General features: G+C 36.2%; 1 protein-coding gene across 1 annotated transcript in view; it reads right to left on the bottom strand.

Annotated features, from left to right (window-relative positions):
• LOC307151787 (SITS-binding protein) overlaps positions 1 to 18837 on the bottom strand; it is a 36143-nt gene that overhangs the window by 3604 nt on the left and 13702 nt on the right. The window contains exons 3-9 of the mRNA XM_079859950.1: positions 16253 to 16460; positions 14518 to 14665; positions 6758 to 6952; positions 4844 to 5094; positions 4034 to 4170; positions 3019 to 3140; positions 858 to 1037 (exon numbers count right to left, since the gene is read on the bottom strand). Of these exons, the coding sequence (XP_079716076.1) occupies positions 858 to 1037; positions 3019 to 3140; positions 4034 to 4170; positions 4844 to 5094; positions 6758 to 6952; positions 14518 to 14665; positions 16253 to 16460 (1241 nt within the window). The remainder of the gene's footprint in view (positions 1 to 857; positions 1038 to 3018; positions 3141 to 4033; positions 4171 to 4843; positions 5095 to 6757; positions 6953 to 14517; positions 14666 to 16252; positions 16461 to 18837) is intronic.

The raw sequence follows: 18837 nt of genomic DNA, 5'->3' as shown, positions 1-18837 counted from the left end.
AATGTACTATATTTTAGTTTGATAATGTTTTTTCTTTAATATTTAGTATTTTTAGGGGATTTTATGGTACTATATTATATTGTGCTGTACTATATTATATTGTGCTGTATATGGTGCTGTAGTTATAATCCATTTATTCACTTTTTGAGCTTGGACCTGAAAATCAAATTTCCAACTTAAACTGTCCTAAATCTTTAATGCTTTTGAACAAAGACTTGTTTGGTTTCTTTTTAAAGACGACACTTGGCAGATTATTGCTGAAGTGAAAAAAGTTTAAAAAGTGAACTTGGAAAAAGTTAGTTTTACTTTTATTGCTGTGAAAATTGCAAGAAAAGATTTTCAATCTTTATATGAAATATATATTTTCCAAAACACATTTTACTCAAAAAATGTGGGAAAATCAACGCCATACATCTAAACAAGCTTTGTTCCAAATTTGAGGTTGATATCTCAAAAAATTAATTTTCAGGAAGATTTTGTTTGGGCGTAGTACCAAATGTTTCCACTAGATGAACTTCGTCTCCCATTCATTTCCAATGCGCTTATTTTTTACCACGAACAATAGAAGTGTGACCATTTAATCTTTTCGAATCATGTCCGTGGTTTTCACCTTTACCAAGTTTCTTATCATTCCGATGAAGTAAAAAATTATTTAAAAAACGTAACTTTTGTTGACGAAAATTAACACTGAAAACATATAATCTCCTTCTGATTTCAGGTTAGGTTTGGACTGTGTTGTTCTAAAACCAACAAATGATCCAGGAACATGTCCTTCTTGGTAAAATCACGGTCACTGTCTTTGAGCAAGGAGTTTACACTCAGGTTACTCCTAAATGTGCCGATTGGAAGCAGCTTACCTCATCTCCAATGAGGAACTCATCATCAATGGTGAATGTGATTGGGTCATTTGGACTAAGCCACCACAGCGGTCTGTAGATGGGGTTTCCAGCTTCTTGCCATTCTTCTGCGTATTTCAGGATCAAAGGAACGACAAAGTCGTGGTGCTTGGCTATGTAGAATCTGGTGAGGTTTAGGACCTAGACGGAAGGTGAGACTGTCAGTGAATGCTTAATAAAACTTATATGAAAGAGGATGTGAGTTTTGTTCGACACTGTTCTCGTCTAGTTCTGCTGTGGTTCGTTTCTAACATTCCTTGAGAGGTCACATCCTTCAGTTAACATCCTAGCCAGCCTCTGGTGACGGAAACAAAGCAAAACCACGTTCATAAAAAATGTATTCTCTAGTTGAAAAAAGTTTCATGAGATGAATTTTGAATAACTGCCGGAGTTCGGTCTAATTTTAAATGGGGAAAACAGGCCTGTGGCTTCCATTCCCGTTTTCCTCCTATTTAGACCCAACATAGTCATTGAGTCTCTAATGGGTGTTGGTGTTGGGTAATCGCACAAAAGCTAGTACACACACACACACACTGCCTGCAGAGGCCAATCAAACAGAATGGAAAATAAAGGCAAGTAAAACATTTCAGTATGATCAGCACATTTAACATCAATACTAATTAATTATGATTTAAATGGGTTAAGACTGTCCAGATAATATCCATGAGCCAAGATCAAAACCAGTGCATGTTCCAATACTATTTTCTCACTGAAATAGAAGTCATAAAGTTCTTAAAGGGATTGTTCACCCTAAAATTGTCATAGTTTATTCTCCCAATGCCATTCCAAATCCTTTTATCCTCAGACACAAAATGAGAAAATGTTAAGTAATCGTAAGGCGACTTTTAGAATACTTTAGAATGTGTTATTTTTTTATAGGGTTCACCCAAAAATGAAAATTAAGTAATCATTTATTCACCCTGGTATTGTTCCAATGTCGTATATGTCATTGTTTTTGTATTTTTTGGACCACAAAATGAGCATTTATAAAAAATGTCCTGCCTCCATATAATGGCAATGAATAGCAACCAGCATCAAGCTTTAAAAAAAGATGCTAAAGCATCTCAGAATGACCCCATGTGACACATACCTTGGATTCCAACACTTAGAATGATCCCATGCGACATGTGTCGTATATTCCGTGATACTTTTTTTTTTTTTTTTAAAGCTTGATGCCGATCGCTATTCACTGCCATTATATGGACAACCGTGAGCAGGACATTTAAAAAAAATATTATTCTTTTGTGGTCTGAAAAATAAGAAAAAATGGCATTGGAACAACACCAGGGTGAGTAAATGATGACTTCATTTTCATTTCTGGGTGGACTATCCCTTTAAGCTTGAAACTTCAGTGCCTGATCATTGTAATGGCAGTGATTAGCTTTCAGAATTTTCATTTTCAAAGTCAGCTGTCCCTCTACTTCCTGCTAAATATAACCACATGCGTCCACTCGTAGCAATGAAATGCATTGAAAGATCTACTTCTACCAGTGATTAGAAAAAAAGAACCACCCTCTATTCTGGACTGCAAAGTCAAATCACAAACGAAACCTGTAATTGTCTCTGGAAATTTTCTTTTCCACTTATCCAGCGATTCATTATTCCTGGTGCAGCGGTTCTCATTACAGTTAAGATTGAGAGTCATAAATTTGAAAGAGACACTAATGCAGTCCAGATGGACCCTTAACCACAGGTGATGTTGGGGAAAGGCCAAGCAATTACACCATGAAATGCAAGAAAAACGGCCACCTGGAGGATCCTCTGTGCCGGTCCTAAACTCAAACCGGGCTCTATGGGCTCAAATATATCAGTGCTTGAGACTAGATATTCTGGTATGTATTTAGCTAGTGTTTGGAGAAGGGCATTCTCATGATACACCATGGAGTGAATGAGTATTAGATTCCTAATGTTATGTTAAGAGTGAAAAAGAAATCTCTCATTCTGAGGCGTTTAACTCTCAATGGTCAACATATTGCGCCCAGTTTTCCTACCAGGGAACTCAGTCTTTATTACACTTAGCTCCACGTTATCCCTTTTTCTTTCCTGACCACAACGGGGGGGAAAAAACTGAACTGAAAGCTAAACCCGGATAGGGCCGAGGACCCGTCCTTGCTGCACTCACCCATTCCTTCTCAAAGACCCACGGAGGTGTCTGGAAGCTGATGACAGGAAGAAAGGCTGCGATTCCCAGCCAGCGAACGAAGAGCTCGTCGTCTGCAACCAGTTCGGCAGAGAAAGAGCCTCCTGCCATTGAGGAATGCAAATGCATTCACATGTACAAAAGAAATATATAATCATATGGAATTATTCAAAACGATTTTATACAAAATTGTATATGATATAATAGAAAGTGCTGCCTATATTGAAAAGATCTTTTAGGATAATCAGGAATTGTTTGCAATGGGGGATTATTATTTTCATGAGAATTTAGTGCTTAATTGTCATTGCTGCTTTTCCCAATATTCTTAGTTGTGATTCTGAACTGGAATGCATTTTTTGAGAATCTAAATCAATATATTTAACATCTAACATATGTATACAGTTTATTATTACATGAATTTGTGAGTGAAATGTGCCTAATTGTCAAAGTAAAACAGTCATAACTGTCCTAAAAAGAGGCTTCATTTTCTTAATGCAAAATATAATATTTTTTTCCTTTGATTTGTGGGTGAAATGTATGGAAGCTGGTTTCCGCCACAGAATAAAACATTTTAAAAGATAATTGCGACTTTTTATCTCACAATTGCGAGTTTACATCTGAGAAATAAAGTCAGAATCGTGATTAAAGTCGCAATTGCGTGTTATAAACTCAAGAGTTCTGACTGTATAACACGCAATTGCGAGTTTATATCTTGCAATTCTAAGATGTAAAAAGTCGCAATTACCTTTTTGTGTTTTATTCTGTGGCGGAAACAGGCTTCCATAGTGTGACCTGGTCAAGTTCTTGAAAGATTTACTCGTACCATCCTGTGTACTATACAACTGTGAGCCAGTTAGCGGTGAAGATACTCCTTTGTTTTTGTAAAGGATTCAAGAAGACAGTTGATTAAATTATATTGTCTTTATCTATGGTATGCATCATCACAAAAGATAAATGTGTGTAAATGTGTATTCATGTGTGTGTGGGCAGGTATTACCTACTGCATCAGGAATGAAGAAATGATATCCCAGGAGACTGTGATGCAGCAGGGATGGAATGATGCCCTTGAGGCCGGAGTAACTCCAGTCTGACTGTAGTGCGCTCATGCGGATGAACAGCGGTTTGTGGCTAGACCTGTGCAACCAAAATTGGCCATTTACAAAACAATACAACATATTTTTTCATATGGGAAAGTTGTTTTTCAAATGAGTGACTGCCCACATGTGATCTTTTGCACATTATAGATCTGATTGTTCAAACCATAATCGATATAAGTTGCATCTTGCAATGGTGAATGACACTGGAGTCAGAAAAATGCAAAGAGGCTTTCTTCTACAACAAATATGAGTAGCTGTTAATGCGGAAAGAGGGGATGAAAAACTGGAAATCGTGCCTGTAGTTGCACATGGTATATCCACAGTGCTGATAACATGGTAAATCATAAAATAAGATCTTCCAAAATCCATTTTAATCAGATTTCAAATCACACGTACGCTTTTTTTTTGGGTGGTTTAGACAGTATAACTACAGATTTTGGTTCCCTTTCTGAACAAAGTCTCAATTGTGGTAGGTAGCAGTTGATGGTCATGATTTTGCCAAATGGGTTCGAATTTTTGGATTAACATTTCCGGTTGATCCTTGAACAACATTCCGGTGAAACAAACTTAATCGTACCACCTGTAAATCCCAACCCCAGCCCTAAATCTAACCTAAAATCAGTTTTTAGGACCAACAAGGATGTTGATCCATGACCTACTTGGCAAATTCAGTGATTGATCCGGATTATTTAAACAATTACACCAAATACCTTGTTCCTGAGGTCACAATGGTATTGTCCCCGATCTTCTCTGCCAGGTCCGCAAGGAGTCTGATGTATTCATCCCCGACCGATGCCTGTTCCTCGAAAAGGTTTCCCTCACCGCCTTCCAGGATGACATACTCCATGCCCAAATGACTATGTAAGCTGTCCACTTTGTCCAGAAACCAATTCGTGGCTTTTGGGTTGGTGATGTTGAGCTTCACACTGTACTTTCCTTTCCACTGAGTCAACATAGGCACCTTATGAAAGAGAAATAGTGTCAAAATAATAATGAACAGGTAATGTAGGTAAATAACAAATAAGACAATTGTTTAAAACATGCTGAGTTCTTTAAAAAAAAGAAGTTATTTTGAGGTCATATCTTTCTGAAAAACGTTTATGCCATTTTCAAGAAATGGTTAGATTTAATGACTCTTAAATGTCATGTAGCCATCAAGTAAAATTGCTTTTTCCCCTTATACCTTGAGTACATTTACGTGTACACATCTTAATCTTTATAAAGGTTTTAAATAAATTATTTCAGGTAAAAATATTTTTACTACTACTATGAATTTAAGTCATAATTTTTTTGTTTGAGTTGCGCCACATGACATTTTATAAAATGAACTATCCTTGGCTTCTCAAAACTACTTCCAAACTACTTATTAATATAATTAAATAGAATTAAAAATAATTTATTTTTATAAAAATGTATTTTTCATAAAAGGCTATTTTTCATTATTATTCTTATCAGGACAGTCGCACCACCCTCACATTTTTATTTTATACTTTCTCCCCCAAAAAATATCAAGTCATTGTTTGTCTGAATTACATTTTTTTTATGTATTTTTGATTAAACATATAGATCCTGGAAAAAAAAGGCATCACACGGTTATTAACGTTAACTAAAACAAAAAACTACTTGAAATTAAACATTAACTGAAATAAAATAAAACACTGAAACTTATTTTGAATTTTATTTGAGCTAGTTGCCAAGGCACGATTTCTCATTTTGGTTTAGTTTAAGTTGAAAACTAAAATAACTAAAAATAAAAGAATCAAAGTCAATATGAAATAAGGATAAATCTATATAAAGTGTAAACACTGTAAAGTGTTTGATAACTTTATCCAATTTCTATATATATACTTTGATAAGGACATGTGGTAAATATGACATTTATTATGGGTTGATATGAAGATCTTTTTAAGTTCACTTAAATTAAAAGTTGTTATTTTTTTAAAGCCTAATAAATGTCGAAATTGATAGCTTTCAATTATACTGTAATTTTACATCAGACCAGTATTAGTATCAGTGATACCGGCCTTCATTCATAAAAAGTTGCCAACAAATATTTAAAATATACTGTCTTTAAGTTGTTTCTACATTAATTTGGAGAGTAACTGTAAAATTATTACAATATAAAAAGAATAAAATCTCTGATGTTTTTAATCGTGATTAATTAATATTAATATTTTTTAATCGATTGACAGCACTAAGATATATATATATATATATATATATATATATATATATATATATATATATATATATAATTTTCTTAAACCAACACAACAAAATTACTAAAACTTTGATAACACTTTATTTTAAGGTGACGTGACACTGCATGTACTTACTATAGTAATAACAGTAAATTATGCATAATTATAAGTAACTAACCCTAAACCAAACCCTTACTGTAACTCTATAGTAAGTACATGTAGCTAATTAATATTACTCAGTACTCATCTGAGTATGTACAATGTAACTATGCCACCTTAAAATAAAGTGTCCCCAAAACGTTAACTAAAATTGAAGTGAAAATAGCATATCAAAGAAACTAACTGGCTTCATGCCATTTACCCATACACCCCAGTGCATAAAGGACAAGACAGACACAGTGCTAAGCAAAGAGCCGGTGTTACCAGTCGTCCCTGTGGTCCTGAGGGCAGGCTCAGCCAGAAGTCTTCAACGCCCGTCTGAATGGAGGTCTGAAACAGCTGCGAGTCCACACTCAGGTACGGGGACAGGGTGATGGAAATGTTTAGAAGCTTTACAAAAGGGAGGTCCCTGGTCTGTCTCTTAGACGTCCTTTTCTTTCCATTGAGGTAGCTGTGGTCCTACAAAGACAAGAAATAATTAGCAAAGATCTCTTTGTCTGGCCAACGGCACCTGCTAAAAACAGTGGTGCAGAAATGACACATTGAACCTTACTGTAAACAGGGCCTATAATACTATGGCATTTGGCTAACATGACAATTTCCACTATTGGTTTAAAAATGAGTTCAAATCAGGGTTTCACTAACACACACTTTGCCGGTAAGTAGCCGTTTTCTTTTGTAGGCCGTCGGGTATTACAGATGTTGGCAGGAGCCAGCTTTAACGTCTCGGGATTCAAATGTTGTTGATTGTTTTAACAGTACGGAAAATATTATTGTTTCACCATCACTGAAAATAATACCCCTATTAATGTTTTTACCATGACAGTCGCTAACAGTGCCACGATGTCTGAGAAAATATAACAATAATGTCATTTATATTAATCATATCGTACAGGCATACCAAGCGCTGCGCTTATGAGGAATCTGTGCAATAAATAGCGAATACTGGCAAGTGTGTTTATAACCAAATTCATTCCAAGTCAAGCTGTTGGTTTTGCTTATGACTGTGTTATTTCAAGCTAAAATGGAAACTATAGCAAAGAAAAAAAAAAACAAGCATTGAGATTGTTTCCCAATTGGAGTTTTGTATAACTGTCCCACAATGGAAGGTTTTCCACTGCAATTTAGTGGTAAGACGTTTATTCAGGTTGGGATATGGGAACGTGTGGTACGCGTATCAGATACACAAACAATTATGATTCACTGACATATTTGTTATAAAGTCCTTGGTTTTTGTTAGTTGAGGTCATAATCAAAACATTATAATTGTATGCATTATAAAACAAATTTCACAGAGAAATCGAGCCTACCACATCTGAAATATGTTGTTTTCAAAACGTATAAGTGAAATGGAAGGAAAGATATAATCATGAGAATGGGGTATGAAAAAATGCATATGAAAGTAAGAAATTAAGTCATGAGTTATTGTAAAAGGAGGGCTGCACTCAGCTTTACATTGACGTTAATGTTCTGATAAGCCTTTTAAGTGTTTTAGACATAGAGAACATTCTTTTCTTGGCAAAAAGTTCCCATTTTTTCTCCTTCACCTGCCTCTAATCTTCCTAGAGGAATTCAGCTGTGAAACGAACCACTGAGTTTTGAGATCAGTCAAGCATGCATGCAGAACAATGACTTGACTACTCAAAAATGTATATAAACAATAAATAAAGACAGACCTAAAATGGAAATTCTTAAGCATTTTTCTGGCCAATACAGATGTTAGTATTTTTGTATTCTTGTATATTATGGACGTGAACCAATATAGAGGGATATATTATAAATCTAAACTGTTTTGCCTGTTTTTATTATTGTATAAATATTACACAATATTATACATGTACATTAATAGGGGCTGAAGTTATTGTTTTTTTTAAATTTAGTAACTTCAAACCAATAAAATAAATAGCTGAATGGTTTTCATGTTTTTAATTTCTGAATTTAAATTCATTTTGAAATATTTTGGGGGCCTGAAGTCAGAAATGTCTGGGTGATAACTGTCGTATGAACCATATTTATTTATTTATTTATGTATTTATATCAAGTCATGTGGTGCAACTACACATCAACATAGTGTCGGCCCAGATCCGGCCCACATCTGGTACACATGAAATCCACACATACCAGATGTGGGCCGGGTCTGGGCCGAAACTATGTTGTTGTCTGGGTAACATGCACAAAAAATTATAATAAAATAAAACAGGAAATTATATAATAGAGGACCCCAAAACTGACCTTTTATGGCAAGGAAGTGTAAGTTCAGGTTGTTAAATGCCATATGGTGCGACACTCCAAAAACATAATGATATTTATAAATAAATAATAATAAAAAAACCTATACATTGAAAAAATATATTTTAAAAACATAAGGTAGAGATGTATTCAGGGTGTAAGAAAAATATGTCACTACTTTTTATTTAACGGCTGCGCCACATTACATTTTTAGAGTCGTGTTGAAAAAGGTATAAAAGTTTTCCGAGACCAACATCAATATAAACAGTCTCATTACTACATAGTGATATTTACCATTAGCATGATGTTAAAAAGTGTTGTTGGAGTCGTGGCTTGGTGTTTGGCTGTGGTGCTCATGTGGGAAATTCAGGTTCAAGTCTCACCCGCTTTTTACAGTCTGTGTTGTGCTAAAATATATGACCTGAATGCATTTTAACGTCTGCCAAATACGTAAAAGTAGCAAAAAGCCGTGTTATTATACAAAAATCTACAGCTGACGTGACACAGATGGCCCACACTGGTACACTATATCAGTCTCCATAGCATAACAAGTATCACCTAATTGGAAACCAGTTCCCCGCTGGCATTTGAGTGAACCAGAGATGTGTGTCTTTCTCTCAGGGGATCAGATCGCACTTCCCTGACCTCTCCAGCGACTGCAGATCCGCTTAGAAGAATCAAGCCTTTCATGTCCGTAACACTGACCAACTCTGACTGTTTTTGTTCTGTCAGACTGAACTTAACAGCCCAGCTGGTGGCTTTTAACGTGAGACGTTTCGACTTGAACACAGTGTTCCCGCGTCCCTTGGTAACTCGGCCTGGTATGCACATCGGTATAAAAACCAAACGTGTTCTGCCAGAACCCATAGCCTGTGTTTGTGATTATAATGAGTACCTTCAGAAACCTCACGATCAACCGCAGGAAAGTTTGTCATTTATGCACCACTAGTGGTCACTAGTTTGTTCACTGAGTCATTCAGGTTTGGTATGACATGTGGGTTAGTAAATGATGGCATGAACTATCTGTTTTAACTGTTTTTTGATCAAAATAGTATGTTTTTTTAATTTGGTCTAATAAAGTCTAATAAAAATTCAAAATCTGCTTAAACAAAGACCCTAGATCTGTTTCAAATGCACAGTGCTATATGCACAGATTTTCATATATTTTATATAATGGTTGTGCACATTAGCGGTCACTATTTGGATGCAAAGGCGAATTGTAAAATGTAACAATGACTGCATTTACATGCACCCTTGTAATGCGATTATAATGAGAATGTTGCGATTAAACTTTCCACATGTAAACACAATAATCTGATCAAATTGATGCGATTAAGCTCATAACCGTAGCAACCATAATCATAGTAAAATATGTGGCATGTACAGATTTTAATCGCAATAAACACGCATTGTAAACACTTTAATCTCATCTATTCCACTCTGCTCAAACTACAGTAACACAGCGGTAAAAAAGGCATCACATTTTTGAAGAAACTAAGTTCATGTTGACAACTTTCCACGATTTGAAAATAATGCAGTATATTGACAAAAAATTTATGTTTTTTTTTTTTATTTGAGAGATGCGTGTCTGCGTCTGTTCGGCGTCTCTCTCTATTAACAACCAAGCTGTGAGTTTAATTACTTCAAAATAGCAATGCAACCCCCTCGTTGCTGGGAAATATAATGTAGCGATTCAGTATTTTCTTAAGCGTTTCTGTGATCCTGAATGTTTCATATATGCCAAGTGACATATATGCGTGCGCGTTTTAATAAAAACAGCCCATTAATACAGAACAGTGATTAAACTGACTTGGAACTACTTGTGCATGAAACCGTTTTATTGCCAGCCAATCAGAATCGAGTATTCAGACAGACCATGGTATAAAATTCATTTAATACATAGTTTGTTATACTCTTACTGGGGTGTATTTCCCTTATAACGACGTAACTCACTGCTGAACCACCATTGCATAAACTAGCTAGTCACGACTAGTTTGTTTTCCGAAACATCTTTGTCGTTTGAACCACGTTAGTTCAACAACATAAGACTGTTGTTAATGACGTCACATGCAGGCGGCGGGGTAATAACTTCTGCTAATTAATCTGCTCGAGTTCCCAATTAATGTATTTAATATTATTATAGTTCATTTAAAATGCAGTATTTTGCCTATACACTTTGCTCGCGTATACATGCGGTTCATTCAGTCAGCAGTTTTCTCCACTGCACTGTAATGAACTGAGGACTACTTCACTGTTTTTATTCCCAGTCGTTTTATTTTATTTTATTCATCTTGGGTTTCCTCATGCATATTACTTTGGGCTTCCTTCATGCGCACATACTGTATATATATACACTCACCTAAAGAATTATTAGGAACACCATACTAATACTGTGTTTGACCCCCTTTCGCCTTCAGAACTGCCTTAATTCTACGTGGCATTGATTCAACAAGGTGCTGAAAGCATTCTTTAGAAATGTTGGCCCATATTGATAGGATAGCATCTTGCAGTTGATGGAGATTTGTGGGATGCACATCCAGGGCACGAAGCTCCCGTTCCACCACATCCCAAAGATGCTCTATTGGGTTGAGATCTGGTGACTGTGGGGGCCATTTTAGTACAGTGAACTCATTGTCATGTTCAAGAAACCAATTTGAAATGATTCGAGCTTTGTGACATGGTGCATTATCCTGCTGGAAGTAGCCATCAGAGGATGGGTACATGGTGGTCATAAAGGGATGGACATGGTCAGAAACAATGCTCAGGTAGGCCGTGGCATTTAAACGATGCCCAATTGGCACTAAGGGGCCTAAAGTGTGCCAAGAAAACATCCCCCACACCATTGCACCACCACCAGCAGCCTGCACAGTGGTAACAAGGCATGATGGATCCATGTTCTCATTCTGTTTACGCCAAATTCTGACTCTACCATCTGAATGTCTCAACAGAAATCGAGACTCATCAGACCAGGCAACATTTTTCCAGTCTTCAACTGTCCAATTTTGGTGAGCTCGTGCGAATTGTAGCCTCTTTTTCCTATTTGTAGTGGAGATGAGTGGTACCCGGTGGGGTCTTCTGCTGTTGTAGCCCATCCGCCTCAAGGTTGTGCGTGTTGTGGCTTCACAAATGCTTTGCTGCATACCTCGGTTGTAACGAGTGGTTATTTCAGTCAAAGTTGCTCTTCTATCAGCTTGAATCAGTCGGCCCATTCTCCTCTGACCTCTAGCATCAACAAGGCATTTTTGCCCACAGGACTGCCGCATACTGGATGTTTTTCCCTTTTCACACCATTCTTTGTAAACCCTAGAAATGGTTGTGCGTGAAAATCCCATTAACTGAGCAGATTGTGAAATACTCAGACCGGCCCGTCTGGCACCAACAACCATGCCACGCTCAAAATTGCTTAAATCACCTTTCTTTCCCATTCTGACATTCAGTTTGGAGTTCAGGAGATTGTCTTGACCAGGGCCACACCCCTAAATGCATTGAAGCAACTGCCATGTGATTGGTTGATTAGATAATTGCATTAATGAGAAATTGAACAGGTGTTCCTAATAATCCTTTAGGTGAGTGTATATATATATAAATGGGATGAAAGATATTGAATGCATTTAATAGATGCATGATCTATTTATGTCCACACATCGTTTTAACAAGAAACTATGTTTCTAACCACAGTTAGTGAGCTTTCCGACGTTGTTTGCGAATGTTCGTTGGAACTATGGTTTCGAGAAACACCAAATCATTGAACTATGTTGGTAACCATAGATATGTAGATGCCACATTCGAGCGCTCCAGACACCTTGGGCCGCCCGCCATCTTGCAACAGTCAGTGTGTCTTGTTGCTTTGCTGCCTTATCAGGCAATGACTTTGCATTTCTCACTAGAAATGACATCAGAAGTGGAAAACGTTGGTCAAAAACGTACATTTTCACACAAACTGACCAGCAACCGCTGCTTTTAGATGCCATCTTTATTTTTTAGACTCAAAGGCAGTGAAGAATACATCTATGCTAACTTCAAAAATCGATCAGATGAATTTATCTTGAAGCTAACTTTGGATTCGGACGTGTCTTGATGCCTTCCTGCCTTGTAATGCGTCCTCCGAAGGCAGCATTTTTCAGTTTTCGGACGCAGCCAATGATGCCACAACATTGTGCAGCTTCTGGTTATGAAACCGCTGAGATTTCAAATCACAAAGAAATGGGATAACCTTTCACAGGTGAGAATGTGTTGGTTTGTGTTTTTATATGTATTAACTCAATATGACATGTTTTTACTGTAACTTTTTAATGTTGTTTTTAGCTGATGCCTTCATCTTGTTGTATTGTGTTAGTTTAGCAAAAACATCAGCTAAAGTCTATTGCAATCACATCCACTCAATTTGCTCTCGAGTGTTGACGGACCAGCTTTGACTGTTCCAATATGGCGGACGGCTTATGTATAGCGGCCATTGAAATTGCCGATAATGAAGAATCTATATAATTATATATATATATATATATATATATATATATATATAAAATATTGAATCATTGAATTACTATTATAGTTTTTGATCATATATTGGATTAGATTTTAGTTTTCACTTTATTTTTGTCACTGATATTTTGTCATTTTGTTGTTGTATTTTTTTTGTTGTATTATATATGTCTATATAGTATTTATTAACTTTTTTTATTTTATTTTATTTAGTTTTAGTAGAACTTATAGAACTTTAGAACTTTTTTTAGATTTTATTTTATTTTATTTCAGTTTAAAAAGTTTATTTTATTTAGAGTAACAAATGCTTTTTTATGCATTGGTTTTAGTTAATGATAGCTGTTACTGATTATTTATTTTTACTCAACCATATACAAATATAGACGTAAAACACACAAAATGAACGCATAAATGATCATTTTTAACATGCACACTGTTTTTTTGAAAGGATAGAAAATGCAGTGCTGTTGGTTCTCTGCAGTGTGTGAGGGTGTTCGGCAGGAAAACGAAGGCCTAAAGACCCGTAGCTATAACAGGTGCAGAGCCTGAGCCGCTGACGGCTGGAGATTAAACTGCACACACTGAAGGTCAGACACGGGGAATCTGCTGCAGATACACACACAACACTCGCCAGGGGCAATCTGGGTTATTACTGGCTTTCATTGTTTGTTGTGGTTTTCTTTTTTACTTTTCGAAACAAGCCATACATAGTTACTATTATTTTCAGGCTAATTAGATTGATACTAATCTTTTCAAATATATACAGTATAGTTCAAAAGTAATATTTATTTTAATTAAATATAAAGACATTCATCATGCTACAAAATATTTATATTTCAAATAAACACTGTTCTTTTGAACTTTATATTCGTCAAAGAATCCTGAAAAAAAATTGTATCACGTATTCCACAAACACATTAAGCAGCGCAACTGTTTTCAACATTGATAATACTACGAAATGTTTCTTGAGCATCCATTTTGCAATTTTGAGGTGTTCAGTGTTATTTTTATTTTAGGAAATAAACATGATTGCTCTCCTCGCAAATCAACCATTTCCTGTTTTTCATTGGCGTAGAGGACTAGTGCATCTTTGAGCCAACATTCAGTACGAGTAAAATACTGGTCAAATCTGATACTGACATTACTCAAGTCTTATTGGAATTGGTGACTTGTAACTTGTAATGGGGTCATTTTCGCTGTATGGTTGTCAGGTACTCTTTACGCCTCTGTTAGCTGGTTTAAATACAGAACAGTCAAACTTGAGGGATGGAGGCAGAGGGTGATTTTGTGTTGGGACTGCGAGCGTCACTCACCATGTTGGCGAGGAGGGCTGTGGAATGTTCGTCGAGGCCGATGACTCCCTCCAGGTGAAGCCGCTTCAGCCGGTTTGAGAAGGTTCTCAGCTCTCTCTCTAGCTTGGCCCCAGAGTCCACATTTGCTAGAAGCTTCCAGAAGGGCAGCCTTAAGAGAAATATTGTTAGGCTAGAGGTGTTAGATTAAAGGTTATACATCATAGTACACCACACTAAGGTAATTATCGCTAACTAAAACTAAGGGTACGTTTACATAACAACGATGTACTAAAAACGGTTTTCGTTTGCTTTTTTCGTTTACAGATGACAACATGGTCAAAACAATCCCTGTTCACATGGATCCGCAAAAACGACTAAAAACACTGTATTATACATGCCAGGCCAGTAGATGGCGATGTCACTTTGTAGAGAAACACTACGTGCCAATAGACTAACACCGCCTTCACACTGGCAGTTGAAATCAGCTCCGATACGGCTTCGAAACGGCCGGAAGTCATTAATTTCTTATGGAGATTCGCAGACCGCATGCGAATGGGTCCGAACCGGGTCCGGACGAGTGCGGTGCGAAAAAAATCGTGTCAGTTGGTCATCCGGATGCGTTCAAAAAATTTAACTCTTGCGAAAGGCTACGGACGGTTCCTATCCGACAATTCCAGCGGAAGTTAGCGTTGCTATGGTACTGATAAACAAACCTGAATTCTTAAATTTTAATAAAATAAATAATGATTTTATAACGATAAGTTGTCATGTAATTTTTTTATTTTCATTATTTTCTAACGTTATTAGGGCAATTAATACAATTAAAAGCCCTATATACCACAATATCACATTTAGCCGACCTGACATGTCAACGTCCTGGGGAACTTTCCTCCACGCAGCAGCCTTCCGATTAATGTCTCTATAACCCTCATCCGAGGGATCATACAGAATTGTACATTCTGACACTGACAAAATCAACCGTTCTAATCTCTCCACCATTTTTGTTCTACTCGGTTCCGAAGCTTCCGACGCTTTTCAACGGTGTAGTACGACGTCCGCTGGGGGCGTATTGCGTATTACGGAGCTGATTTCAACTGCCAGTGTGAAGGCGGCGTAAGTCTAAATACATAATACGCATGCACATGACTTCACCGTTTTCACAAATTCATGTTTTTGTAGTTTACACCCCGACAATAGCGTCGTTTTCAAAAACTTGCACTTCAAATCGTGTTTTCAAAAGTTAGTTTTCAGGCCCCAAACACATGAATGGCCAAAACATACAAATTTGAAGTACTAAAATAACTAAAAGTAAATAAACTAAAGACTAAAACTATATAGACATTTAAAATAAAAACTAATAAAAATGCCCCAAAAAACATCAAAATGACTAAAACTTTCACTAAAATGAAAGTTGAAACAAAATTGTCAAAAATCAAATTGAAAATATTAACCAAAATTATATAGTACATAAATTATACTAAAATCGGCACCACACCATAGTAAGGAATTTAAAAAAAATCTTGAACACAGTATCAGCAGTATTGATTTACATTAATCTAGAAAGTGAATCAGAAATCAAAACATTATGATGTACAGTAAAATCAATGGATCACTTTTTAGCATTAAAAGTGTCTGCTTCTAATATTGGACAGATACTTCTAATAATAAAGAAAACACTATTGTGCATCCCTAGAAATTCAAAGTAAAAAATATAACAATGGAAGAAGTAGAAAGAGAGTTTTTAAATCTGTAGTACCGTAAGACATCCATGTTTGGCAGCTCTCGTCTGGCTGTGGAGAGCCGGTTTATTGACTCCTGATGGACGGCCTTAATGTCGTGTCCAACACACACGGTGTACTCCAGAGGCATGCGCTCCATACTGGGGGGCGTCTGCAAACAGTAATGCTGTCTGCTTTCCAATCCTACATGTAGTGGGATGTTTGGGGCCACGAGAACTGACACACCTTTAAAAGAAAACCACAACACCACTGGATTACTGATGGCCAGCTTTGCATTATTGGAAATCCCCAATCAATGTTGCTTTTAGTCCACGTCTGTTATGCTAGTGTACTCCTAAAAGTTGACGACACACACACACATAAAAATATTGATGACATCATCGCGCACTCAGGGGCGTCTACATATTTTTGTCCAATCAAATACTGAAGTCTCTTCTGCTCAGCAGCATTGATTTGATCAAAACACAGTAAAAACAGTAATATTGTGTAATATTATTACAAATTAAAAGAACAATGTTTTGTTTGAATATATTATAAAATGTGATGAAAAAGAAATGTGATAAAAATTCCTGTGATGTCAAAGCTGAATTTTGTGTCAGTGTCACATGACCCTTCAGAAATCCTTCTAATATGCTGATGTATTATCAATGTTGGAAACAGTTGCGCTACTTAATATTTTTTTAATAACCTGTGATACTTTTTTTCAGGATTCTTTGATGAATAACAAGTTTAAAAAGAACAGCATTTATTTAAAATAGAAATATTTTCTAATAATACACACTACCGTTCAAAAGTTTGGGGTCAGTATTTTTTCTTTTCTTTCTTTTTTTGAAAGCAATGAATACTTTTATTCAACAAGGATGGTTAAATTGATAAAAAGTGATAGAAAGATTTCTATTTTGAATAAATGCTGTTCTTTTTAACTTTTTATTCAAGAAAAAATCCTGAAGGTTCAAAAATTGATTTTATTGATTTACAAAAAAATGAAGCCTTGGTGAGCAGAAGACATTACAAATAGTAATGCTTACAAACTTTTGACCGATACTGTATATTCTTTTTTTGAAAACAGGATTCTTTGGTTAACTGAAGTTATAAAATACAGCATTCATTTGAAATACATTTTTTGTAACATTATAAAATGTCTTTACTGTCACTTTTGATCAGTTTAATGTGTCTTTGCTGAATAAAATGATTCATTTCTTTAAAAACAACAACTTTTGAATTGTGTATGTCCCGCCACAACGTCCTGGAAATACGTCAACGCAAAAAGAAAAGTCCTTTCATCGGAACTAAAATGCTGAAGAGAAGTTTGGAGTCCATTCAATGATGTTGACATGCATATAGTCTTGGTTTTCAATACTCAATACATGCATGAGACGCTGCGGAGACGTCAGGTGATTTCAGATGACACGTTAACTCCTGTAACTCCATTCGTGACTCTGTGTGAATGGCAGACACAGCATGAACGAAACCAAATACCGTTTTTCGACCTACCCCAGAGAAGCAGCCTTTACAGCCTGATGTATCATGGAAATTTGGGGCCTGTGACATTTGGAACAGGAAACATTGGAATTTATAATTGAATATTTCTATTTTCAAAGCTTTCTGAGAAGGTGGGTGGTTTATGAGGGCTGCTTCTGATGTCTTTCCGCACCTGAAAAGTTGAGATTATGTGAAGCAGATAATTATGTCCGCAGATGTAGCTGCCCTCCCTGGAATTCTTCCCGCTTCTCGGATTTCACCACCATGTCAATGAACCCCAGTGTGGACACACACACACACACACACACACGGGACCTTCCGTCCAACTGCCCGCACATCTAACCAAACTCTGCCGATTCAACCCACAAAACAAGCCACAAAACAATACATCTCAAGAAATATTGTCCTGCGATAAGCACTACATCATTTCAGAATTATGAAATGAATGAAAGAATTATTCATTATTATTCAAGAATTATTGATTCTTCAAACTCAGGTGCATCGATAAATCTTGGGTCTCTATAGAATAGCACCAAAAATATTACATTAAAGGGTTAATTCACCCATAAATAGAAATTCTGTCATCATTTTGTTCACATCACCCTCAAGTTGTTCCAAACCTGTTTGAGTTTCTTTCTTCTGTTGAACACAAAACAAGATATTTTGAAGGATATCAGTAACCAAACAGTTTCTGGTCCCCATTGACTTCCATAGTATTTTCTTTTCTACACTATGGAAGTCAATGGGGTCCGTCAACTGTCTGATTACCAACGTTCTTCAAAATATCTTGTTTTGTGTTCAACAGAAGAAAGAAACTCATACAGGTTTGGAACAACTTGAGAGTGAGTAATGAGGACAGAATTTTCATTATTCTTCGCTTTAAGCCAGTAAAGCCTGACATATAAGAAAATCCATCAGGAATTTAAACGTTTTTTTTTTACCTTTAGACAAAATATTTGTAAAAAAAAACTCTGTTGACTACAGAGTTATATTTGACGCATCTCGATTTTATGGCTCATATACTGTATGATATAGTAGAATATGGAGCTCATACACGAGAAAGAATAAAACGTGTTTTATTCAGAGGCCCAAACTGAGTGCAGTTGCTTATATTTATATG

The sequence above is a fragment of the Squalius cephalus genome (assembly GCF_949319135.1).
Source record: "Squalius cephalus genome assembly, chromosome: 23".
Lineage (NCBI taxonomy): Eukaryota > Metazoa > Chordata > Actinopteri > Cypriniformes > Leuciscidae > Squalius > Squalius cephalus.
The sequence above is the reverse complement of the archived record's forward strand: the minus strand, read 5'-3'. Positions and strand labels throughout refer to the sequence as shown.